Below are 25,498 nucleotides of genomic sequence, written 5' to 3'. Positions count from 1 at the left end.
GACCCTTCTACTTGGCCTGACTACTCACACAAAGTGCAACAAGAATCATTATCCACATAGGCTCTCCTAAATTGGCTTTGCTGGCACTTCTCACAAGGCTATTTCAGTCAAAGCCCTGAGAAAATAACCAGTTCCTCCAACTGTGTCCCATTATAAGAGAAAACAGCTTCTTATTGAACTTATGCAAATAAACACATTGCCATGAATCAGGAATATTCACAAATAGTTTACAAATTCTGGAGAAATTAGGCAGAGAGAGAGAAATATGCTTCAAATTCTGTTTATAAAATATGCTCAATATACAAAGCACATTTAAAGGCTATAAATGGCTCAAAAGAAAAAAATTCTGCAGACTCTGAAAAACAAACAAAAAAGAATCAGCAAAATTTCAGACAAAAAAGCCATAAAAATTATTTTAGTCCTCCATTAGTTTGATCCATGCAATCAACTCCTGCTCTGCTTCACATTGGGCTAGCAATCTTTATGAACACATCAGCCTTTCAATTAGTGTCCTACAAATATTCTCTCTAATTTAATGGCACAATTCTTCAGAGTTATCAGACACCTGCATTCAAGAGTCCTTTTCATGAACTGTTCCAAAGAATCAAGCCCTAGACTGAAGCTGATTATAAGTCACATTTTGAGGAGCATCAAGGCAAAATAACAATTATGGATGACAAAATCTCAGGACAGCCATAGTCAAAGACACAGTTGACAAGGCAATTCGGTTATTTCTGTGGCATATAACAATTTAACATAATGATCATAATTATTACTGACAACATATATTAAGACATATCAGAATTTCAGGAATATCATATAATCCTGGAACATACACTAACAACATATCTATATAACTATAACCCAAAGAAAGTTAAATACCACTTCACATTTGACATGCTTGCTGTATAATTCTAACATATAAAATAAGCCTAGTAAGCCTAATAGATTTCTCTTGGACTTCAGGGAATTTAATATCCAAAAAAGTTAGTTTGAGGTCAAAAAGACTGAATTTAGAACTTGAAATTTTCCTGTTGTAAAGTCTATCAAATATCAAAGGGTTACGACACTTAATATCACAAAATAGGATCACAAATTACTATAAAATAATCATTTATTTAGCCAAAATTATAATATAAAATGTTTACTCTTTGATAAAAAGGAGTCCGTTTCCTATACAATAAGACCTGATAAAGACAGCATGAGGTCAATAAACCTATCTCCCTTCCTTTATTTTTTTCTTCTGTGGTTTTACTCAAAAGGTAAACAAAAATCTCTTATTATCTCTTGCATGAAAATTTTGTTCAAAAGAGAACACCATATTTTACCTTTGTATGGGGTGTTATTAATGTTAAAGCTAACTTTAATAAAATCTTATAAACAAACCTAATTTTAATCAGTTTGACCATAAGGTAAAATTTCCATAAACCTTTCATAATCTTTTATAATTTTCTATTGAAAAACAGATCAATGCTCCTGGAAAACCCTGTTATTCTGACACACTGGCCCAGACACTGGCCTTGCATAAGTGTGGTTTTGATATTGTTTAATTTATAGAAAAACTCTATACTAATCTGATCCCTCAAAATTGATCCTTACGATATCATGGACCTACCTCTTCTACAATAGTCCCTGGGCCTAGAGGGATAGAATAGTTTTAGTTTCTGAACCTGTGTCTCATGAAAACAGTTCATTTTGATTGACACCTTCTCCTGGGTCTGAAAATAAGGCTTCAAATGGTATTAATGCTCAAGATTCAGCAGGGGTCAGTGCCTTTTTCAGACTCAGGAGTCAAAGGCCTGTAACTTAGCAGCACAAGGATTACTTAAGAGATTATTTACACTACAGAAAGTCCTATCATTCTAACATTTCACAAATTAAAACGTTATGATTTGGTGTCTAGGAGTGACTGCCTGCAGTACTTCAAACCACTGGATTAAAGTAGTTAGGTTACACATTACATATGTCTAATTGCTAGCATTCTAGTGACAGAACTAAGACTAAAAGCATTAAAAAATGTGATAGGTCCTATGCCAAACTTATCAAAGTAAGACAATTAACTTTACTCTCCATCATTAAAGAAATGGTAAATGCAAGTATCAGTTTTGTAAATTCAGTATGAGAATAAGTATCTCCTTTCACTTCAATACCATACAACAAAACAAGAACAAAGTAAAAAGAAGCACACAATAATTTCTTTTCAGCTATTTAAAAGAGCATCATCACACATTTCCAAGATTGGTTTCTAGATACAGTACTGACAGCTGATTAGGCAACTTTAACCATCAAAATCTTCAAACCAGTAAAATACTTGCACATATTTTGTTTTCAAGTACACACATGAGGACCCATCAGTGATAAATGGCTTTGAGTCAAAGATCACTAGAAAGTCTCACTTTTTTTTACCACTTAATCAAAGTGAATATCACTTAATTGGAATTAATTTGAGAAAAATTCCAATCAATATAATTTACTTAAGGACAAGGCCAATCTTTCCTTAGCATTAAAAGTTTATAGCCATATCACCGTTTTCCCTCATTACAGGAAAAGATCTAAAACCAACTAAAATTGTTGATTGAATTGAATTACCTTGGAAATTATTCTCACCTACTTTTTCCAGTAAAATAAATAGTATACTATTTCTGCTTAGAACTTGTAAAAATAAGTCTTGTATTTTTTAGCCAGGATCTTTAAAGCTCTCACAGTTCTCAAGATCATCAGGGGTAAGCAAAACCAATCAAATGTTAAATGTCTGGTGTTTGTTAATTTTTGGAAGCTTGGCAAAGGTAGCCTAGGAATTCTAGATAAATAGAACAAATGATGACTTGTTAGAAATGTATAGGAAACAAGATGACTATTCATAGAACCAAATAAAAGCCTTCAATTACAAACTAAAAAAATCAATAGTTTTATAGAGATGTATACATAAGTGAAACCCAAAAGAGAACAAACAAAAAATCAACAAATAAATGAAAATTAGAAGCAAAAATAAACAGGAAACTAACCCCGAATTTTTATCCTACTCAGTTTATCTTGGAGGCTAAAGTGTTACCTAGAGGTTAAAACACACACACACACACACACACACACACACACACGGCCAGGCATGGTGGCTCATGCCTGTAATCCCAGCTCTTTGGGAGGCCAAGCCTGGCAGGCAGATGACCTGAGGTCAGGAATTTCAGACAAGCCTGGCCAACATGGTGAAACCCTGCCTTTCAGAAAAATACAAGGCATGGTGGCACGTGCCTGTAATCCCAGCTACTTGGGAGGCTGAGGCAGAAGAATTGCTTGAACCTAGGAGGCAGAGGTTGCAGTGAGCCAAGATTGCACCATTGCACTCCAGCCTGGGTGACAGAGCAAGACTCCATCTCAAAAAAAAAAAAAAGAAAGAAAGAAAGAAAAAGAAGTAAAGAAAGAAAGAAAAAACAAACCCATGCACACAAAATATATGTTGTTCCTGGTGCACAAATTAATGTCTTCAAGTCAACTGATACCACTATACATTTTGTGAAATTAAGAAATTCACTTAGGTACATGACCCTTAAGTACCTTAGTACCAGTACTATCTATGCAAAATAGCAAATATACTGTGAAGCAATGCAAGCATAGTATGTGAAATTTGGGTCCATGCTAAATCTGGCTTCATGGCTAATTGTATTAAAAAAGAATTGCCAAACTGACAATATATTTCTTTATAATATTTATTTTATCTTCATCAAAACTAAGAGCTTTAACTATGAGCAATGTTAATCAGTCAAATTTTTCCAATTTTCTATCAGGTTTTTAGGAATATTTTACTATCTAAACTTTTTCAACTTTCTATTTTCTCTATGTGTGCATAAAGACAGAAACACAGAGAACCAGGAAAAAGCAACATATGACTTACACAGACCATCTATGATATGCTTGGACTTCTTATTTTGTCCTAAATTTTCTTTTCTTTTTTAAATAACCAGTCATTTTATTTTAGGACAAAAATTCACCATACAGGATTCTTTCTCATACAATATTTTTTCTCTTTTCTTTATAACTTTCCTCACCAAAAACACATTGTTACATTCTTAACTTTCTTCATATCTCTCTCCCCTACTTACTGGTTACTTTCTACCTTGTTTCATAAATAACCTTTTCAAGTCCATAGTTTGAATTAACATTTAGATAACTTCTGAATTAGACAAAATTATTCTTTTTCTCACTAAGAACACACATTTTTGGGTACATTTTATATACAGAATTAATATAATTCTTATACTTAGTAACCCTAAATTTTAGTGAAATACTAGGAAGCAAGAAACTCTGAACTGCCTGCCAGATATTACCATTTTATAGACGAGAACAATTCTATAATTTTTAGAAATATATTTCCCGTAACCCTTCCTTAATTGGAAATGACTCAGGCATCCAATAAGCATTGAAAATAACTTTTAAGATTTTAAGTTACGCAAAAACTTCACCTATAGCACTTACTCACATTTTTAATTTATTTTTGGCAGTTTTCTAGATTACTTATGCATTATTTATTTCCCTGTTAACCATTTTATAACCCGTGAATACCAGGTGTTTACCTAAATAAGAACTTTAACTACAAGCGCATTTTCACTAATAATTCAGAAGATTCAGCTGTTTTCATTGAACCACTAACATTAAATTAGTCTTACTTATTAAAAAATTCCTACAAAGATCATTTTGTTCTGGCTAGATTTCTCATTTTATAACCTGTGCCAAACCCTGATGCCTCAAAATATCTAGCAGAGACAAATATAAAGCCCAAACAATAATATATGTTAACAATTCTTAAGACATTCCTATTTTTATTTTATTAATAGTTTTAAAGTCAGCTTGCTTATTAAAGGTTTACTTAAGTCATGTGAACTTGAAAAATACTTTGGGCTTACTTAATTTATGAGTTCTCTTTTGTTTACAAGCCAATTTGGTAGACAAAAAGACATAACATAATAAATGTACATACATAAACACATCTAGACATGTATATGCACACATACAAAGTCATTGGTTTACGTGATTACACTTTATTTGCCCCATATGTAATCAAACATAGGGTATGAACCAAAATTTTTGGTAAAGCAGTCTCCATAGCAGTTTGATTTTTAAAGGCCAAACATCCCTGACTCCAAGGAACACTGGGGCCAAACAGCACCACAGAAAACCACAGAAAACCACCCAGAACCTATTAACCAGGCCCGACCTGCTTAGAACAGCAACATAAAAGCCTGGATACAGGAAACTCCATCCCACTTTCTCAATCAACAGCAAACTCTGATTCCAAACAATACTGGGGACAAGCATTATTACAAAAGAATATCAGTTTATGTAATTCTAATTTCCCACGATACACACACAATCACCAAAACACAATCCAACTGCTGCAGCAATAAACAAGCCCCAAGAGTGTCCAAACTGAAACAGCCAGGGTCCTTCCTCTCTCCACTGGTTGGGCTTAATCAACCTGCAAACAAAAATTCCTTAGAAATTTCCCAAATTGAGAGGAGCACATCCTGCTATCTGGTACCCACAAAAGACACTCACTTGCCTGGACACACACACAAACAATTACTAACAAGCCCCCAAGAGTGTCTGTAGTGAAACAGTCAGGGTGCTTCCCTCTCTGTCAGTTGGGCTTGTTCAACCTGCAAATGGAAATTCTTTCAAAAATGTCCCAAATTGAGAGGAGCATCTCCTGCTGTCTGGGCCCACAAAGGACACTCACCTATCAGGATGCAGATGTCAAATTTCAAAGACAATTCTTCGTAGGCAATTAGGAACACAGTTGAGACCAGCTGTAGTGAGGCCAGAGACAGACTGAAACTTACCTCCAACCAAAACTGAGTGGGAAGCTGCTTAGGAGGGCTTTTGAGACTCCTGGCCCATGGAAGCTGAGCAATGAGCAATTGTGGCAACACGTTGTGGTCAGGGAACCAAAATCTGTTACTGAAACACCAGGAGTTTGGTCTAGGTCCTGTTTCTCGTGGCACAGAAAACCAATGACTGAGACAATTATTGCCGAGGAAGAAGTCTTTAATCAGGTGCTGCAACTGAGGAAATAGGAGCTTAGTCTCAAATCCATCTCCCTGACTAAAAGGAGATGTTTACATGGCAGGGAAGAAATGTAACAATGCGTAAGAAAACAGGAACTATGGGGCCAGGCATGGTGACTCACGCCTGTAATCCCAACACTTTGGGAGGCCGAGGTGGGCAGATCATGAGGTCAGGAGTTTCAGACCAAACTGACCAACATGGTGAAACCCTGTCTCTACCAAAAATACAAAAATTAGCGGGGTGTGGTGGTGAGCACCTGTAATCCCAGCTACTTGGGAGGCTGAGGCAGGAGAACACTTGAACCTGGGAGGCAGAGTTTGCAGTGAGCCGAGATCACACCACTGCACTCCAGCCTGGGCGACAGAGTGAGACTGTCTCAAAAGAAAAAGAAAACAGGAACTATGGAGGGGCAAGGAGGCAATCATGATGAATGAGGGGTCTGGCATCTCATTATGTGGATGTGGTGATATGGTGAGTTTATGGTGATATGGTGACTTTTTTTTGAGAGGCCTGAAAGGTCTCTCCTGAGAAAGAAACTTAGGTAAAACAAACACAAGTTTTAAGCTTTAAAACCAGAGGCTTGTTTATCAAAAAAGCTCTTTATGGGACAGTTGGGTCAGTTTCATTATGAGAAATTAGTTAGTGGGTATCATGTACATTATTCAGGTGGTATATATCATAAAAACCCTAACTTCACCATTATGCAATATGTGCATGTAACAAAACTATATACTTGTACCTATACATTTATATAATTTTTTAAAGAAAACCTAAAACTAACATTCTTAAGGCTAAGAAACTGGATGCGTTTCCCCTAAGAATAGAAGCGCATCAAGGATGTCCTCTGTCACCATTCCTATTCAACATTGTACCGAACATCCAGCTGTTGCAATAAAACAAACAAAAAAACAAGGGAAATGAAAGGTATAAAGATTGGGAAAGAAGACATAAAAATATCTTTGTTTGCAGATGGCATGGTTCTCACAGTACAAAATCTCAAAGAATGCACAAAAAAACTCCTGAAATTTATATAGCAAGCCTGCAGAAGGCAAGGCTTATATACAAAAGACCTTTGCTCTTCTAAATACCAGCAATGGCCAGGTGCAGTGGCTCACAACTGTAATCCCAGCACTTTGGGAGGCCAAGGGGGGGTGGATCACCTGAAGTCAGGAGTTCGAGACCATCCTGACCAACGTGGTGAAACCCTGTCTACTAAAAATACAAAAAAATTAGCTTGGCATGGGGGCAAGCACGTGTAATCCCAGCTACTCCAGAGGCTGAAGCAGGAGAATCGCTTGAACCCGGGAGGCGGAGGTTGTAGTGAGCCAGGATCACACCACTGCACTCTGCCTGACAATAAACAGAGTGAGACTCTGTCAAAAAAAAACAAAAAACAAAAAACAAAAAAAAAACAGTAACGAACACTTGAAATTTGAAATTCAAAACAAAACCATTTACATTAGCACCAAAAAATTTTAAATGCTTAGGCATCAATTTAATAAAATATATACAGAATTTATCTAAGGAAAATGATAAAACTGTATAAAATAAATCAATGAAGACCTAAATAAATGGAGCGATATTCTGCATTTAAGGATAAGAAGACTCAATATTGTCAAGATGGCAATTCTTAACTTGATCTATAGGTATAATGCAATCCCCATCAAAACCCAGCAATTTATTTTGTGAGTATCAACAAACTGATTGTAAAGCTTATTTAGAAAGACAAAAGACCTAGAACAACCAACAAAAAACTGAAGAACAAAGTCAGGGGCCTAGCACTACCAAACTTTGAGACTTTATATAAAGTTATAGTGATCAAGATAGTGTGACACTGGTGAAAGATTACTAGCAGAACATAACAGACAGCCCAGAAATAGACTTGCACTAATATAGTCAACTGATTTTTGTCAAAGGGGCATAGGAAATTAAATGGATAAAGGATATTTTCAACAAGTGGTGCTAGAACAATTGTACATCTGCATGCAAAAGAGGAATCTACACACAGATCTTACACCTTTCACAAAAAACTCAAAATGCATCTTAAATCTAAATGTAAAATGCAAATGTACAAAACTTCTAGCAAGTAACACTGGAGAAAATCTAGATGACCTTGGATTTTTTATGAGTTTTTATTATTTTTGTTTTTCTTTAATTTTTGTCTTCTTTTTCTGATACCTAGGTAGGACCCCAAAGTGATGAGTTTTTGATACAATACTGTGAAAGAAAAAGTAATAAATTAGACTTTATTACAATTTAAAACTTTTGCACTACAAAAAAAACTTGTTAAAAGAATGAATAGACAAGCCAGATACAGGGAGAAAATATTTGAAAAAATTTTGGATATAGGACTTATATCCAAAATATACAAATAACTCTTAGAACTCAATGATAAGAAAACAATCCAATTTAGAAAAAGGACAAACTATCTAAACAGACACTTCACCACAGATGATAGACAGATTCGAAATTGCATATGAAAAGATGCTCAACATCATATGTCATTATAGAATTACAAATTAAAATGGCACGTATACATGTATTAGACCCTATACACGTATTAGAATGGATAAATTTTTTAGAACCTGACATCAAATGCTAACGTGAATGTGGGTGTCTAGCAATGAGACTGCTCATTCATTGATGATGGAAATGCAAAATGATCCAGCCACTTTGGAAGACAGTTTTACAGTTTATTACAAAGCTAAACATAGTCTTATTGTTACAAGAACTTTGGGGGTCTCTTTTCTGGCTGGAAACCTGTGGCCACTGGTGCCTTTGCCTAAGTTTTCCTCAGGCCCACTGGGCTCGTCCTGCCTGGCATGCCGCACTCAGCTCACACTACCAGCCTGTATCCCATGCCTCCAAGGGAGACTGGGAGTCAGGCATGAAGTAGCAAGGGCTGTGTGAGCAAGTGTGGGGCCCAGCATTGCATAGTCAGACACGCCAGCTATGCTGTGGGGCAGGCAGCTCCAGGTGCCAGCCTGGGTGCTGGCTCTCTGTGAAGCTGTGACTGGACCAGATGCACCACAAGCAGCTTCCCCGCTAGCATAAGGGACTGCAGTGGTGCACGGAAGCTTGGAGATGCCAGGAACCACAAGGCCCCAAAGAGGAAGTCATAGTCTTGGCTTGGGGAGCACCCAGGTCTGGAATCCCCAAAGGACCACAGCTTTTCTCTCCTCTTTGCCCATGTGGCAAGCAGGGGGCATGTTTCAGCCCTGTTTGTGTTCTTTTAGCCTCGCCATTTGGTGGGTCCCAAGTTCTTGTCCTGCGAACCAGAAGAATGAAGTATGCAGAGAAGTGGAGCATGAACAAGATGAAGAGCTTTATCAAGCAATAGAACAGCTCAGAGCAGACTCACAGTGCCTAGCTCTTTTCTGCAGCCAGGGAGTTGCAATGAGTGTTCAGCTCCTACCAGAGAGGAGATGCTGGAGTGGGAAGCTCCTCTCTGCTGGCAGGTTATCCCATTGTCTCTGCAGCTCTCCGCAAAGAGGAGGCCCTAGAGTGGGTAGCCTCTCTTAGGCAGGTCATCCCATCATCTCTTTGTCATCTCTCCATCCTCTTCCCAAATCTGGTTGAGTCCAGGGTTTTTACAGGCAGCAGAGGGGAGAAAGTACATGCTGATTGGTCCATGGGCGGCCATGGGCCCGCACAGGGAAAGGCTCCAAAAGGTCCCCCTGTGGTTCATAGGACTGTCAGCCCAGCCACCTGGCTTCAGGCCTTCCCCAGCTTGAAGGTGGGGCTTCATCAGGGACCTGGCCCTTTCTGCCCAGGAGCTTGTTGGCCTCCCACTACTGTTTATGGCACTCAGGCTGTTCATGCCAAGGGTTGCCTGCAGGCCAGCAATGAGCTGCCCTCAGTGCCCCCCTCCTCAGCCTCCCTCCTGTGCTCATCAGTGCCCAAAGTCCAGAGGGGGCCAAGGTGACAGGGCCTGGCATGTCAGCACTGCCCCAAGCATGCACACACCCGGCCAGGTTGCAACAGCACCCGAGCTTGGCCCCAACCTTACTCCAAGATCAGAGCAGGCAGTGACAGCAGGGAGAAGCCAAGCAGCAGGAGCAGGTACTTCCAAGCCTGTGGGCAGGGGGACCTTCCCAAGCCCCTGCAAGTGCAGAGATGCCTGGATCCATAGCCACAGCAGGGTGGCTGTAGCAGTGCCTTGGAGGGCGGGTCTCCTGCCTGTTCCTAGTTCCCAAGAGCACAGGGGTGCCCAAGTCACAGCCATGGCTTTGGCAGCTGCAGTTGTGCCTGGAGAGCTCCACGTCCCACCAACTTCGAAGGGGCAGGGCTCCCATTTGTCCCCAGCTCCTGCTGGCTCTGTGGAGCATGCAGCCCCAGCGACACCTCCTCTTTGCATTTTCCCCACAGTGGTTCTGGGCAAGGTGCAGGTGGCATGGTGGCCCTGGCCAACCCCACACAAATGAACCTGACACTCCCAGGGCTAGCCCTGCAAGTCCCAGCTACACTTTTGGCCAGGTACTCACAGGCTCCCAGAACATGACAGGGAGTGAGGTTGAGGCTGTGGCAGAGGCTCCAGGCCTAACAGCAGGTCCTACCTGGCCATGCAAGGGTGGGGGTGGTGCAGTAAGCAGCCTCGGGGATGCAGAGTATGGGGACACAGAGCACAGAGGTCCCACCATCACCTCTGCCGCTCCTGCCGCAGCTTCTACCACCACCGCTAATGCCTCCCCACTGCAGCTGGCATGATGGTAGCAGCTGCTCTGGATGACCCACCACCGCCATCATTATCATATAATACAATCACACTCCTAGTTATAATTGAGCTCAAAACCATGTGTAAACAAAAACCTGCATTCAAATACATATAGTGTATAAAATACTTTTTTATACTTAGTGTATAGTGTATAAAGTATTTTTCATAATTTCCAAGAAATAGGATTAACCAAGATGTCCTTCAATAGGTGAAGGAATAAAAAAAATCTGTGGTATTTCCATACAATAAACTCAAGAGATGCAGAATAAGCATTTAACAAAACCCAATACCATTTCATGATAAAAACACTCAACAAATTAGAAACAGAGGGGAATTTCCTTAATCTGATAAAAGGCATGTATTAAAAACCCACAATTAACATCATACTTGTAGTGAAAGACTAGAAGCTTTTCTCCTAAGATCAGAAACAAGACAATGATGTCCATTGTCCTCTCCTATTTGACATTGCACTGGCAGTTCCAGCCAGGACAACTAAACACGGTAGGGGGGAAAAGTACCCAGATTGGAAAGGAAGAAGTGAAACTATTTCTATATGCAGATGTCATGACTTTATAGTACATAGAAAACTGAAAGAAGACACCAAAAAAAACCAAAAAACTATTAAAGCTAATAAATAAGATCAGGGTACAAGATCGATATATAAAAATCAGTTGTATTTTTATACACTAGCAATGAACAATCTGAAAATGAAATTAAGAAAACAATTCCATTTACAATAGCATAAAAATACTTAGGAATAAATTTAACCAAGAGTGCACAAAATCTACTCACTGAAAACCACAAAATAATGTGGAAAAAAAACTAAAGAAGACCTATGAAAATGGAAAGACTTTCAGTGTTCCCGGATTAGAAGACTCAATATTGTTAAAGTGGCAACACTCCCCAAATTGATCTATAAATTCAATGCAATTTCCATCAAAATTATTTTTAAATTTCTTGATAGTGTCCTTTGACATACAAAAGTGTTACAGGTTTTTTAGTCCTTGCATTTGACTCTTTAATCCATTTTGAGTTAATTTTTGTATACGATGTGAGGTAAGAGTACAACTTTTTCTTGTATATGACTATCTAGTTTTCCTGGCACCATTTGTTGAGAATAATATTCTTTTAACACTGAATGGCCTTGTAAATGGTCTTGATTTTTGATCCTTGTCAAAAATCAGTTGACAGTCCCAGCACTTTGGGAGGCTGAGGCAAGCAGATCACTTGAGCCCAGGAGTTGAAGACCAGCCTGGGAAATATGGTGAAACTCTGTCTCTACAAAAATTAGCCAGGCATGTTGGTGTGCACTTGTAGTCCCAGCTACTTGGGAGGCTGAAGTAGGAGAATCACTTAGGCCTGGGAGATGGAGGCTGCAGTGAGCCAGGATCGCACCACTACACTTCAGACTGGGCAACAGAGTGAGAACCTGTCTCAAAACAAACAAAAAAAAAATCAATTGACCATAGATATATGGCTGTCCCCATTGTATTTCATTGATCTATATGTCTCCAATCTTGAATAGAAGACAGAAAAAAGTTGGAGGATTTGTGATTTCAAAACTTACTACAAAGGTAATCAAGACGCTATGGTACTGACATAAGGATAGATGCAAAGACCAGTGGAATATAACTGAAAGTTATAGCTAAGTCATAGCTATAAATCCCTATAACCTGACTAGGCAAGGATTTCTTAACTACAACAGCAAAATCACAAGCAACAAAAGAAATAATTTATAAATTACATTTCATGAAAGTTAAAAACAGGTCAGGCATGGTGGCTCATGTCTGTAATCTCAGAGCTTTGGGAGGCCAAGGCAGGAGGATCACTTGAGGCCAGGAGTTCAAGATTAGTCTGGGCAATATAGTGAGACCCTATCTCTACAAAAACATTAAAATAATTAGCTAAATGTGGTGCTGTGTGCCTATAGTCTTAGCTGCCTGAGAGACTGAGGCGAGAGTACCTCTTGAGCTCCAGAGTTCAAGGCAATAGTGAGCTAGCTGATCATGCCGCTGAATTCAGGCCTGGGTGACAGAGTGAGAGCCTGCCTCAAAAAAAAAAAAAAAGGAAAGGAAGAAAGAAAGAAAGAGAGAGAGAGAGAGAAAGAAAGAAAGAAAGAAAGAAAGAAAGAAAGAAAGAAAGAAAGAAAGAAAGAAAGAAAGAAAGAAAGAAAGAAAAGAAAAAAGAAAATTTAAAGCATTTGTGTGTCAAAGGGCACCATGAAGAATTAAAAAGGAACCCACAGAATGAGATAAATTATTTTTAAATCATATCTCTGATAAAGTTCCAGTATCCAGAATGTAGAAATAACTCTTAAAATTTAATAAAAAGACTAATAACTCAAATTTTTAAAAGGCAAATGTTCTGAATAGACACTTCTACAAAGAGATACACAAATGACCAATACACATATAAAAAGATGCTCAAAATCTTTACTCATTAAGGATGTGGAAAAACTGTTTCCTACTGTTGTGGCTTTTTCACTCCTGTTGTGTGGTGAGTGGGAGGGAGTGTTACAGCTCTTTTACTCCCCCGACTGGTGAGCTCCAGGTTCTTGTCCCAAGACTAAGAAAAATAAGGCACACAGATACTGAAGAGTGAATAAGGCAGAGTTGGATTTATTAAGCCACAGAAAAGCTCTCAGCAAAGAGAGGGGACCCAAAAGAGGATTGATAGCTATAAGGCTGAGTCACAGGTTTTTACAGGCTTAGAATAAGGAAATACATGCTGATTGGTTTATGGGTAGGCTTGGAAAAAGCACTACTCAGGAAGAGGTACAATAGTGTAAAGAACCAATTGGGGGCTGAAGTGAAGGCTTGGCCTGAGACCTTGGCCCAGGACCAATCAGGGGCTGATGTGACATTACACTTTATGCAAATGAAAATTTGGCCAGCAGCTAATCACAGAAAGATACGTATATGTAAAATAGGTAAAAGGTAAGGACCAGTCGGGAGGAAGCGTGTGCAATGAGACAAAGGCGCGCCAAGGACGGAGATATGTGTTCAAAAAAGGAGTGGGATTTGTTCATCTGGATTCACAGAGTAGGGGTTTCTATTCAAACATGCAGGCTCTTTTCTTTATCTGGGGCTTGCACCTTGATTTTCAGGCTGTTCTTGGTTTGAAGAAGTTCCACCAAGGATCCACCCTAACTGCCTGCCTGACTGGCTTCTGCCTTGCTCTTTTCTTACTACCTGTCTCTCTCTCTGGCATCTTGGCTCCCTCTGAGACTGCTCCCATCCTCCTCCTCTAGCCTTCTGGGCAGGACAGGTGTTTCAGTTTCTTAAGTGAAATATGAAACAGAGAAGCACCATTTCTGCCTCAAGACGCATGTAAGGAGGTATAGATTCAGGTGAGTTCCTTTACAAACATTTTAAACATACATTTTCCTTTAATTGTAATAGCCTGTATTAGGAGTTCTTAAGCTTTGCTGCACATCAGAACCACCTGGAGGGCTAGTAAATATGCTGATTCCTGAGCTACCTCTGGAGACTCTGATTCCTTTGGTGTGGGGATTTCCCAAGAATCTCTTCAGAAAAGCTGATCTGGGCTGGGTGCAGTGGCTCATGCCTGTAATTCCAGCATTTTGGGAGGCCAAGGTGGGCAGATTGCTTAAGTCCAGGAGTTCCAGATTAGCCTGGCAGATTTCTTGAGTCCAGGAGTTCCTCACCTAACATGGTGAGACCCTATCTCTGCAAAAAATACGCCCCCAAAATTAGCTAGGTGTGGTAGCACACGTCTATACTACCAGCTACTCAGGAGGCTAAGGTGAGAGGATCACTTGAGCTCAGGAGGTTGAGATGTGATCACACCACTGCATTCCAGCATGGGTGACAGGGCAACACCCTGTGTCAAAAAAAAAAAAAAAAATCAAAGAAAAATTGGCTGGGCGCAGTGGCTCACACCTGTAATCCCAGCACTTTGGGAGGCAGAGGCACGTGAATCATGAGGTCAGGAGATTGAGACCACCCTGGCTAACACGGTGAAACCCGGTCTCTACTAAAAATACAAAAAATTAGCCAGGTATAGTGGTGGGCACCTGTAGTCCTAGCTCCTGGGGAGGCTGAGGCAGGAGAATGGCATGAAACCAGGAGACAGAGCTCGCAGTGCCAAGAGTGCACCACTGCACCCCAGCCTGGGGGACAGAGCAAGACTCCATCTCAAAAAGAAAAGAAAAGAAAAGAAAATGGATCTGGGAACCATACTTTGAGTAGACCTAACATATAAATAATATTTTTCTTATGCTGAAAGAAGTAGAGAGGTTTATTTGGCTACATATCTTTACGTAAGGCCTTGTTATTACTGGTGGTTGTATAATTTAGAGCTGTCTTTCTCAATCTAATGTATATTGTACTCCAGAAAGCTAAATTCACTCCCTTAGAGTTGAGGTGGGCCACAGAGATGGGGAAGAGGAGAGACAACCAGCAAAAGGGAGCCAGGCCACTGAATGTAACTTGGAGAGGTTTGAGATTTGACATCATCTTCCTTTTTCTCCCCAAAGCCTTCCAGGCCCAGAACATGACTGCCTCTGAAATTTTGGAGTAAATGAATTAATAACCAGCAAAAAAATGAATGATTTTTATAGATGTACAATATCCCTTTTATTTCTAATTTGCTGAGAGTTTATATCATCAAAGTGTGTTGAGCTTTGTCAAATGCTTTTCTACATTTATCAGAAAAGATCATATAGTTTTTGTCTTTATTCTATTGATATAGTGACTTAAATCGATTTTCATGTATTAAAACAATCTCACTGGGATAAACTCAACTTGGTCATGTTATATTATTCTTTTAAAATATTGCTGGATTTGATCTGCCAATATTTTGTTAAGAATTTTTCTATGTTCTTGAGGAATATTGTTCTGTAGTTTTCTCTTATTGTAATTTGTTGGTCTAATTTTGGTATCAGGGTTATTCTGGCCTCATAAAAGGAGTTAGAAAATATTCCATCCTTTATTTCTGATAGTTTGTGTAAAACTGGTGTTATTTCTTCCCCAAAGGTTTAAAAAAAATCACTAGAAAAATCCTCTAGTTCTAACGTTTTCTTTGTGGTAAGGATTTATAGTTAATTATATTTCTATAACAAATGTAGGGTTATTCACATTTGCCATATCATCCCATGTCAGTTTTGATATGTTGGATTTTAAAAGAAATTCATCTATTTCATTTAAGTTGTTGGATTTTTTAACATACAATTGATCATAATATTTATTTGTTATTCTTGTAAAGTCTGTAAGATCTGTAACATATTTCCTCTTTGTTCTCAATCAATCTAGATAAGGCTTCATCAATTTTTTGGTCTCTTTCTCTCTCTCTCTTTCTTCTGAGACAGGGTCTTCCTCTGACACCCAGACTGGAATGCAGTGGTACCATTATAGCTCACTGCAGCCTGAGGCAGGGATTCTCCTGCCTCAGCCTTTCAAAGCGCTGGAATTATAGGCATGAGCCACTGCTCCTTGCTGATTTTATCAATGTATTAAAATGTTGTCAAACAACCAATTTTGATCTTGTTCATTTTCTATTTTATTTATTTTTATTAATACCTTCCTTCTACTTACTTTGAGTTTAATTAGCTCTTCTAATTCTGGCTTATGTCACTGATTTAAGTCTTAGATTGTAGATGTTTATTCTTTCTAATACGAGCATTTAAAGCTATAAATTTCTCTCCAAGTACTGCGTTAGTTGCATTTCATGAGTTTTGATATGTGGTATTTTCGTTATTATCAGTTCAAAATATTTTATACTTTGCCTTTTGATTTCTTCTTTGACTCAGATTCTTTAGAAGTCAGTTGGGTTTTTTTCAATAAAACACAATTACTTTATTGATTCCTTACAATCAAATACTGCCAGCTAGCATTACTTCCACTCATGCATCATCAAAAACAAAGGATATTTCCTCCTTGGTATTTTCAAATGATGCATTATACAATAAACAAAGTTAGAACTTAAAATGCACCCTGATTAATTATGTAAACTGGTAATTTGCTTAAAAAAGCATAACTAACAATTAAGATGTATATCTTACAACAAATAAGGTGTGTAAGATACACACCTTAAACAAACAAAATGGGCATTAACAAAATGCATACAGTCAATACATGATAGAAAGCATGTTTCAAATACAAGGCAGCCCTTCAGGCCACCATATTATTTAGGTTTTGCATTATCATTTATGGCATTATAGATTACACATAACATATTTTATAGATTTTAACCCTGAAGACAAGAAAAATAATTGTTGCTTGAAAAAAAATTATTCCAGGTAGCCATTTGATTTGTATCAAGAGAAACTGAACCTCCATGAGTTTAGTGTCTGTCAAATTGGAATCATTAGCTCAAGTCAGTGAATGAGATATGCAACACATTTCACAGTGACTGTTTCCCAAGTCCTAGCAATGCCTCTTCTCCCATAGTTCACCAGAAGATTAAGCATTTCCGGGACCAGGATGCCCCTTCTATGTGGTTTTCCCATTTTTTTTTCTGCTGGATTAACTATTACTGTATTAACTCTTCTCCCCTCTTCTGTGGCCTTCCATTGTAATTATTAATAAATCCTTTCAGAATATTCTCAGGAAGTTCCATAAGGGGAAGTTCTGGAGATGTAAAATCCAAGGGAGGAAAATTGGGGATTGGAATGTCTTTGGCTTTCCCGGCATTTGCTGCAAACTTCCGCCAGGTTGAGGAGGCTGTAGCAGTTTCTGAATGTGATGGCAAGCTCCGTAACACTGACATTTCTACAAAATTAGCACCTACATCCAGCTCCTTTTCTACTGGACCTTTTTAGAAGTCTGGCCTTTTCAGCCTTTAGTTATTTTCTTTCCTTAATCTTTCATTCTCAGCTACAAGGAATTCCACATGCCTCTTCAAATCTGCAATTTTGGTTGCCTGCTCCTCTATATTTGATTTATCATCTTCTGGGGCTTTGCTTCCAATACATAGCGCTGCTGGCTCACTCTTTTGCTGAAGTAAATATAGCAGTGTGTCTGGATCCTTGCCAAAGATCCGCTGAATTTCAGGCAAGCGTTTCTCTGAGGAAGTACTGTACTGAGAAATGGGGCTCTGGCCCTCCGCATCCTCGGCAGAGGGTTTGTGAGATGCCTGAATATGGGTAGCCACATCCTTGTCTGTGTTCTGCTAGGCTTTCAATCTTTCCTCACGCTGGGCCCTTTTCCATCTCTCTTGGATGAGGAGGAGCTGTTTCATGTGGCTATCCTTTTGCAGTTCCAGTGAAAGATGAGCCTGCTCAGACTGTGTCAGCTTCATGGCTTCAGAAAGATATGCCGCAGCCTTTTTGTGACAAGAAATAGCCTCTTCGTATTTGCCTGCAGCTAATAAACGGTCTGCTCGTCTGCTCTGTTGATGAGCCAGGTTAAGGGGTCCTTCCATTACTTCCATAGACAGCAGCGGCCTTAGGAAGCGCAGCGGTGGCGCCAGGGAACATGGAGGGCACTGTAAGCCAGCGCGACGCAGCCGCAGAGACTGCGGCCTCTCTGCGCCCCTAGAACCAGCAGTGGGCGCAGAGGGAGCAACAATCTCACCACTTCCTCCTCAGGCCCCCGCGCCGCGGGCCCGCCCCCTGCGCCGCAGCCGCGGCCACGCACGGCGCCATGACGTCACAAGCGCTGGGGTTTTTTTTTTTAATTATTTCCAAATTATTGAAGCTTTTCTTGATATCTTGGTGTTGATTTCTAATTCCTTTTGGGTCTTTTATATAACTTTTCTTTCTTTGCTGAGATTTTCTATCTCTCCATTCATTATGAATATAGTTTTCTTTATTTCCTTGAGAACAGGTATAATGGTTACATTTTGATACATATTTACAAATTCCAACATGTGGCTCCTCTCACAGGCAACTGCTTGGTTGTCTTTTCTTTTGAGTGTGGGTCATGTTTTCCTATTTCTTTATATGCTGAGTAATTCTGGATTGTGTCCTAAACATTGTTATGTTGTGTAGACTCTGGATTTTGTTTCATTTTTCTGAAAAGTGTTGATTGGTTGTTTGGTGTTTGTCTTAACAGGCATTTAAGTTGTATAAATAAAAAATATAATTCTAAGCCCCACAACTAACGGAATGGACTCCTCAGCCAAGGAAGGGCATTCTAAAGAAACACTAGTTCAGGCCATGATGGGAATAGGTGGTCAGACATGCCTCATTATACTCTCCTCTTTTTGTAATTCAGCACAGCTGACCAGCATTAACATTAAAGCAGTCCTTAAGCCTGATAAAATAGACTCTTTGTAGCAATAAGATACCAACATGACAAATAGACATATTTTGAAATGGTCCTGCAAAGCTATCTTTTGTGGGGAAAACACATTCTGTAGAGAATCCCCTTCCCATTCCAGGTCTTTTCTCTGATCCAGAAGAGAATTAACTAAGAGTCTGGCATCTTTTTTGGGTTTTTTTGTTTATTTGTTTTTGAAACGGTTTTTCTCTGTCACCTAGGTTGGAGTGCAGTGGCGTGATCACAGCTCTCTGCAGTCTCGCCCTCCTGGGCTCAAGCAATCTTTCCCCACCCCCCAGTTTCCTGAGTAGCTGGGACTATAGGCATGTGCCACCATAACCGGGTAATTTTTAAATTTTTTATAGAGACAGAGGTGTCACTATATTGCCTGGGATGGTCTCAAACTTCTGGGCTCAAGCAATCCTCTCCCTTTGGCCTTCCAAAGTGATGGGATTGCAGGTGTTAGCCACTGTACCCAGCCACCACATGGCTTTAAACTCCATGTCTCTATCATTTCAGATGCTCTAAACGTCCCTGCCCTCTGGTCCAGATGGAGTCCTCAGGCAACCCAGAGACCACCACCTTTTTTTACTATGACCTTCAGAGCCAGCTGTGTGAGAACCAGGCCTGGGCCTTTGCTACCCTTGCCACCACCATCCTGTACTGCCTAGTGTTTCTCCTCAGCCTAGTGGGCAACAGCCTGGTGCTGTGGGTCCTGGTGAAGTATGAGAGCCTGGAGTCCCTCACCAACATCTTCATCCTCAACCTGTGCCTCTCAGACCTGGTGTTCGCCTGCTTGTTGCCTGTGTGGATCTCCCCATACCACTGGGGCTGGGTGCTGGGAGACTTCCTCTGCAAGCTCCTCAATATGATCTTCTCCATCAGCCTCTACAGCAGCATCTTCTTCCTGACCATCATGACCATCCACCGCTACCTGTCGGTAGTGAGCCCCCTCTCCACCCTGCGCGTCCCCACCCTCCGCTGCCGGGTGCTGGTGACCACGGCTGTGTGGGTAGCCAGCATCCTGTCCTCCATCCTCGACGCCGTCTTCCACAAGGTGCTTTCTTCAGGCTGTGATTATTCCGAACTCACGTGGTACCTCACCTCTGTCTACCAGCACAACCTCTTCTTCCTGCTCTCGCTGGGGATTATCCTGTTCTGCTACGTGGAGATCCTCAGGACCCTGTTCCGCTCACGCTCCAAGCGGCGCCACCGCACAGTCAAGCTCATCTTCGCCATCGTGGTGGCCTACTTCCTCAGCTGGGGTCCCTATAACTTCACCCTGTTTCTGCAGACACTGTTTCACACCCAGATCATCCGGAGCTGCGAGGCCAAACATCAGCTGGAATATGCCCTGCTCATCTGCCGCAATCTTGCCTTCTCCCACTGCTGCTTTAACCCGGTGCTCTATGTCTTCGTGGGGGTCAAGTTCCGCACACACCTGAAACATGTCCTCCGGCAGTTCTGGTTCTGCCGGCTGCAGGCGTCCAGCCCAGCCCCAATCCCCCACTCCCCTGGTGCCTTCACCTATGAGGGTGCCTCCTTCTACTGAGGGGCCTGTGGCGCTGCAGGAGCAGGTGGACAGGGGACTGGAATCGGGGTCATGGAGAAGTGGGCCTGGAAGGAGCACTGCAGAACACATCACGGTGGGGACGTCACCTCCGCTGCAGGCGTGCAGTGGAGATGATTCATTACACCAGTGGGTCCCGCCAGCCTCCTGGCGGGAGGCTTTATCTGCGGGAAAGTGGCTTCCTTCCCGGGAATTTTATACTGCCATCCAGAAAAACATTTCTTGAACTCTGAGTTCATCTTGCACGCTCCTTCATTTACGTGTGTTTCTAATCAATGCTTGGTTCAGAAGGTTCTAAGACACGAAAGGATTCTGGGAAAGGTGCTTCCTTGAAGACTTTACAGGGCCTAAAGCTCAATGTGTGTGATAACTGCATGATGCTGACAACACAGTGCCTCCCTTGCCTGACTGTAGGGTTGTCCCAACTGGTTTATTCACTCTGGAGGCGCCTGGCTCTGTATTCCTCAGGTACTGCTGGATGAGGCTGTCTGGAAGACAAAAGTCACCATACCCTGAGATAAGCAAGGTCATGTTGAAATCTGGATTCTAAAATCCACAACTAGACTGGAGAAATGTTCTGTATCCTGGATCCAAGTCCTAGTCCATGAATTGGCCCTTAAAAATTTAGCTCATAAATATTTGATTGAAGGAATGAATATAATCAGTGCTGGATTGAAGGAATGAATATAATCAGTGCTGCCTTCTGCACTAAGATAATACAAAGATGAATGAGATACAGTTGCTACCCTCCAGGGACCAACAACTCAACCCCAAAGGCTCACCTACCTTGGTGAACACCCACCTTGGTGAAGGCATCTAGGGTGGACTCCTCCAACATCTCATCCTTCCCAGGTGGATAGTGAGCTGATTTCAGTCTTATCACTTTGCACCTAAAGTGTCCTCCTCCTGTTTGGTGGATGGTGCTAGCTTCCCCCCACCCACCCACACTCCAAACCTCAAGTCCTCTTGGAGGCCTGTATTTTCTTTCTCTCAACTTCCACAGCCAGGTCCAAAGGACTATGCCTGTCTAGTGGCTTTCAGAGTTGACTCATTCTTGCTATTGCATGCCCATGGTTTCATCCCTGAAACAGGGCCGCACTTCCTTGGCATCTCCGCACTGCTCCTCTCTTTCCCCACCAGGCTGTCCTCTGCCCTTATGCCAGGTGCTTCAAAACCCTTAGTGACTCCTCATTACTTACAAATAAAGTCCATACACTTTAGCAAGGCTTTCAAGGCCTCCACAATTCGATGCCAGCCAACTTTTCCATTCTTATTTCACTCTAAGCCTCCTCCCCACAGCAGCTTGGGATCCAGCCCCAAAACACCACTGGCCTTCTTCCAGACACCTATCTCCCCAATACCCTACCTCTAGGCATTTGTCTTGCTGTCACCTGGGTCTGGAACATGTTCTAGCTGACAGGCCAACTTCTCCAGGACGCCCTCCCCAATCTGCAAATTAGGACACTCTCTGGGTTGTCATGGGATTCTGCTTGTCCTCTCTAAAATAAAACAACTTTGTGTTGCAGTTACACACATGCAATGTCTTATCTCCCTGCCCCATCAGGCTGCAAGCTGCTTGGGGACAGGAACCTGGTGTTGAACCCCAGTGTTCTATCACTGTGTGCTCAGTGGGAGCAAAGAATCAACAGCTGATACTATCCTTCAGATTTATGCTTCTTGGGGAGCCATGCCCTGGGGCACACTTTACCTTCTTTGTCCCAGGATGCTTCTCTATAAATATTTACCTTTCTTTCCTAGTCAGCACTCTCAGAGAGTAGTAGAAAGAGAGTAGGGTGTAATAGTAGAGAGATTGCTTCTCTCTCTCTCTGGCGATGGCTATGCTTGGCCTTGCCTTCCAGTTCATGGTACACATGCCTGCCTCTCACACTGGCCCATTGCTTCACACCCAAGGGCATAAATAAAAGTCCCACTCTAAACTGTGCCATGCCACAAAGACCTGGGTCCAATCTGTGAACCTGATTCAGCTCTGGCGTGGGGATTTGGAAAAGCTTCCCATGTGATTCTGACATGCACCTCCTCCGTTAGGTACATTTGGCTGCAAGTGTTTTGTTTTGTTTTGTTTTGTTTTGTTTGGTTTGGGTTTTTTTTTTGGGTTTTTTTTGGGTTTTTTTTTTTTTTTTTTGAGACAGAGTCTCGCTGTGTCACCCAGGCTGGAGTGCAGTGGCGCGATCTTGGCTCACTGCAAGCTCTGCCTCCTGGGTTCACACCATTCTCTTGCCTTAGCCTCCCGAGTGGCTGGGATTACAGGCGCCCACCACCATGCCCAGCTAATTTTTTATATTTTTAGTAGACATGGGGTTTCACCATGTTAGCCAGGATGGTCTCGATCTCCTGACCTCATGATCTGCCTGCCTCGGCCTCCCAAAGTGCTGGGATTACAGGCATGAGCCACCGCACCTGGCCAACTTTTTAAAAAAATGAGTCCAGAGTCTTCTACCGTCCCTTGAGCAGGGATTTGCACACAGAAGACACTCAATATCTTGTTATTGAATAAAGTAGATACCAATATAGCCCTTAGTAGATACCAATATAGCCCTATGGCCAACCTGGAGAGAGCTTGTAAGGCATTTCCCCTTCAGTTCCAGATGCAACTTCAATGATCTATTTGCCAATGGGGGAGTAGATCTGGAGGAGTTTGATTGGTCTAGGGAAGATCCAGGGCTAGTTTTAATAATGAGGCCAGTAGCAACTGCTGGACAGGGCTGGATGGCATACCAGTGAAGGGAAGGGGCTCCCATGGACCTGCCAGCCTACAGGTGGGGCCACTACTCACCACTGATGGGAGAAACAGGATAAGGAAGAGATAATTAGATAGTTTGTGGAATCAGAGCTAAGCCTATGGGTTTCTAGTTGGCCTAATCTTTCAAACACACTTTCACACTGATTCTTAACATTTTGTTCAACTTTTATTCAGAGGGCAGGCTGAGCCAGGGAGCAAAAAGGCAAAGGACTCCGACTCACATACCCACTTGGCAAAACCAAAGCACCTTGGGCTTTGAACCCACCCTTCTTAGAAGGCAGGTTTGGAGGTTGAGGCCCCTTGAGAGGCTCTCTTCATCCTCTCCCCATGCCATCCCATTCCTACCTATCCCAAGATGCTTATCTTGTATTTCTTTCAGCACATCCAGCCATCTCCCTGGGAGCGTTTCATATCTGACTCTTTATACTTCCGGTGATATTTTGGCATCTCTAATAGACTGGCTCCCAGGGCAGTCTTTAATCAGGAGTCTTCCCCTAATCTAGCTCCTCAAGAACCCAAGGGAAGAGGCACAAAGAGAAGTATGAATGGGAAGATAGAAGAATAACCCAGTCAGCGAGGGAGTGGCGGATGAGACTGCTGAAAAGGAGCTGCCAGAGAGTTGCACGCCACAAGCCACGCTGTCTGTGCCTGACCACAACCTCCACTAGTCACCACCTCCTGGGCTTCCCCTCCCTCCACCCACGGAAACCACTGCTCAATCTCAACTGGACTCTTGCAGGCCTATCTCTCCCTCCAAACAGAGGTGTCCTGGACACAGGGCTGCAGACCTCTAACCACGCCTGGAACACAGAAAACCCACAGTGGTTCTACAGCATTTACATCTCCACATTCCCTCAGACAGAATCCAGAAGAGAGGAACCTCACTGATCTCTGAGCAGAGCATGTCTCCAAGCTCAGGCCAGCCCCAGACCGCCAATGGCCTCAACTGGAGTGGAAATCTCTCAAAAGCACAAACCCAGTTCCTGCCATCTCCCTCGGTGCCTGGCAATGTTTGTGGTTGGTTGAGTGAGTTAACAGGAGACCATCTTTTGGCTTTTTTCTACTTCTGTTTCCTCTTACTACACTTGCCTACATCTCATCTTCTGGTCGACACCAGGTACTCACCCCATGAGCTTCCTGTGAACTTGTCTAGGGCCCACCAGCCCAAACATCATTTGTTTTGTTTGGAATTAAGCTTCGTTGAACTTTTCACAGCTTTCATTTGTGCAACCATCTGTGATGGCACAAAGAAGTCCACAAACATGGAAACCTGGTCTAAAGATGTCCAAAGTAAACTGTCTGTGGAGTTGAATGGCATTTGAGCCCTGGATCTAAACTCCAAGTCCAAGCTCTTTCCCACTGTGACCTTGGGCCTCTCAAGGCTCAGTTTCCTCATCTATAAACTGTAGAGAAGCCAATAACAGACTCACCCACACTATGAGGGTGTGCATGAAGTCATGTATGTAAAAGTACTTACTTTGTAGATCATTCTGTCCTAGATAAGTATGAATTATTATGCATCATTTCATTTAAAAAGAAAGCTTCACTGTGTTATATGAATAAGTAAAAGATTAGCATGTATTGTCTTACCTTTGGCTGGCTGTCTTAGTCAGTTTGGGCTGCTATGACAAATACCATAAACTGGGTGGCAAACACTCAGCCCGTAGCATTGATTATGTCCCCTCATTTCTACCAAGGGTGTATAGGTTCTTAAAAGTCTTCTCCTTATGGAGGATCTGGGTTAGGGATTCAGGATTGGAGAACAAAGTGTGGAAAAAAGGCCTGTGTGAGTCAGGGTGGTGGGAAACTGGCTCAATTTAGACCTTAGGTGAAACTTTCCAGGAGACCAAGTCTATCTTGAATGCTCTGTGGCTCAGTTTCCTGTCCCCATCTCTCCCCTGGCTTGACACCCAAGTCTTCTGTCTCCAAGTCCAAGGCTTTTTTTTTTTTTTTTTTTTTTTTTTTTTCTGTATTATAAAATATTTGGGTCTGAACAAGGACCTTTCAGAAATACAGTCCTACAGTCAGAAAGTATGATACTATTATTGGCTAGAAATTTCAGGCATGCTGAAAACTTGGTGGGAGATATTTGGGGGTTTCAGGGAAGTTTGGGAAGGGTAAGAGGGATTATTCTAACACTTCAACTTATTCTGAGCACAGAGCTTTGCTCT

The 25,498-nt window shown here is 41.6% G+C and overlaps 1 protein-coding gene and 1 pseudogene across 2 annotated transcripts; one reads left to right on the top strand and one right to left on the bottom strand.

Moving 5' to 3' along the window:
• Window positions 1–13,756: 13,756 nt before the first annotated feature.
• XCR1 (X-C motif chemokine receptor 1) lies at window positions 13,757–22,642 on the top strand. 2 transcript variants are annotated; one of them, XM_050780582.1, is made up of 2 exons: window positions 13,757–14,123; window positions 19,516–22,642. In XM_050780582.1, the coding sequence occupies exon 2, from the start codon at window positions 19,547–19,549 to the stop codon at window positions 20,546–20,548; it is 1,002 nt and encodes a 333-aa protein (XP_050636539.1). In that variant the 5' UTR covers window positions 13,757–14,123; window positions 19,516–19,546; the 3' UTR covers window positions 20,549–22,642. The 2 variants fall into 2 exon arrangements, with proteins under 2 accessions (XP_050636539.1, XP_050636540.1); XM_050780583.1 differs by lacking the exon at window positions 13,757–14,123 and adding an exon at window positions 19,205–19,339.
• LOC126948603 (nuclear receptor-binding factor 2-like) lies at window positions 16,576–18,309 on the bottom strand (annotated as a pseudogene).
• Window positions 22,643–25,498: the final 2,856 nt, after the last annotated feature.

Source organism: Macaca thibetana, chromosome 2, assembly GCF_024542745.1.
Source record: "Macaca thibetana thibetana isolate TM-01 chromosome 2, ASM2454274v1, whole genome shotgun sequence".
NCBI classification, from domain to species: domain Eukaryota; kingdom Metazoa; phylum Chordata; class Mammalia; order Primates; family Cercopithecidae; genus Macaca; species Macaca thibetana.
This window is presented reverse-complemented; position numbering and strand designations above follow the sequence as displayed.

Bases quoted from the DNA above. Each gene is read 5' to 3' on its own strand.
- XCR1 (XM_050780582.1), top strand. From the start codon at position 19,547: ATGGAGTCCTCAGGCAACCCAGAGACCACCACCTTTTTTTACTATGAC.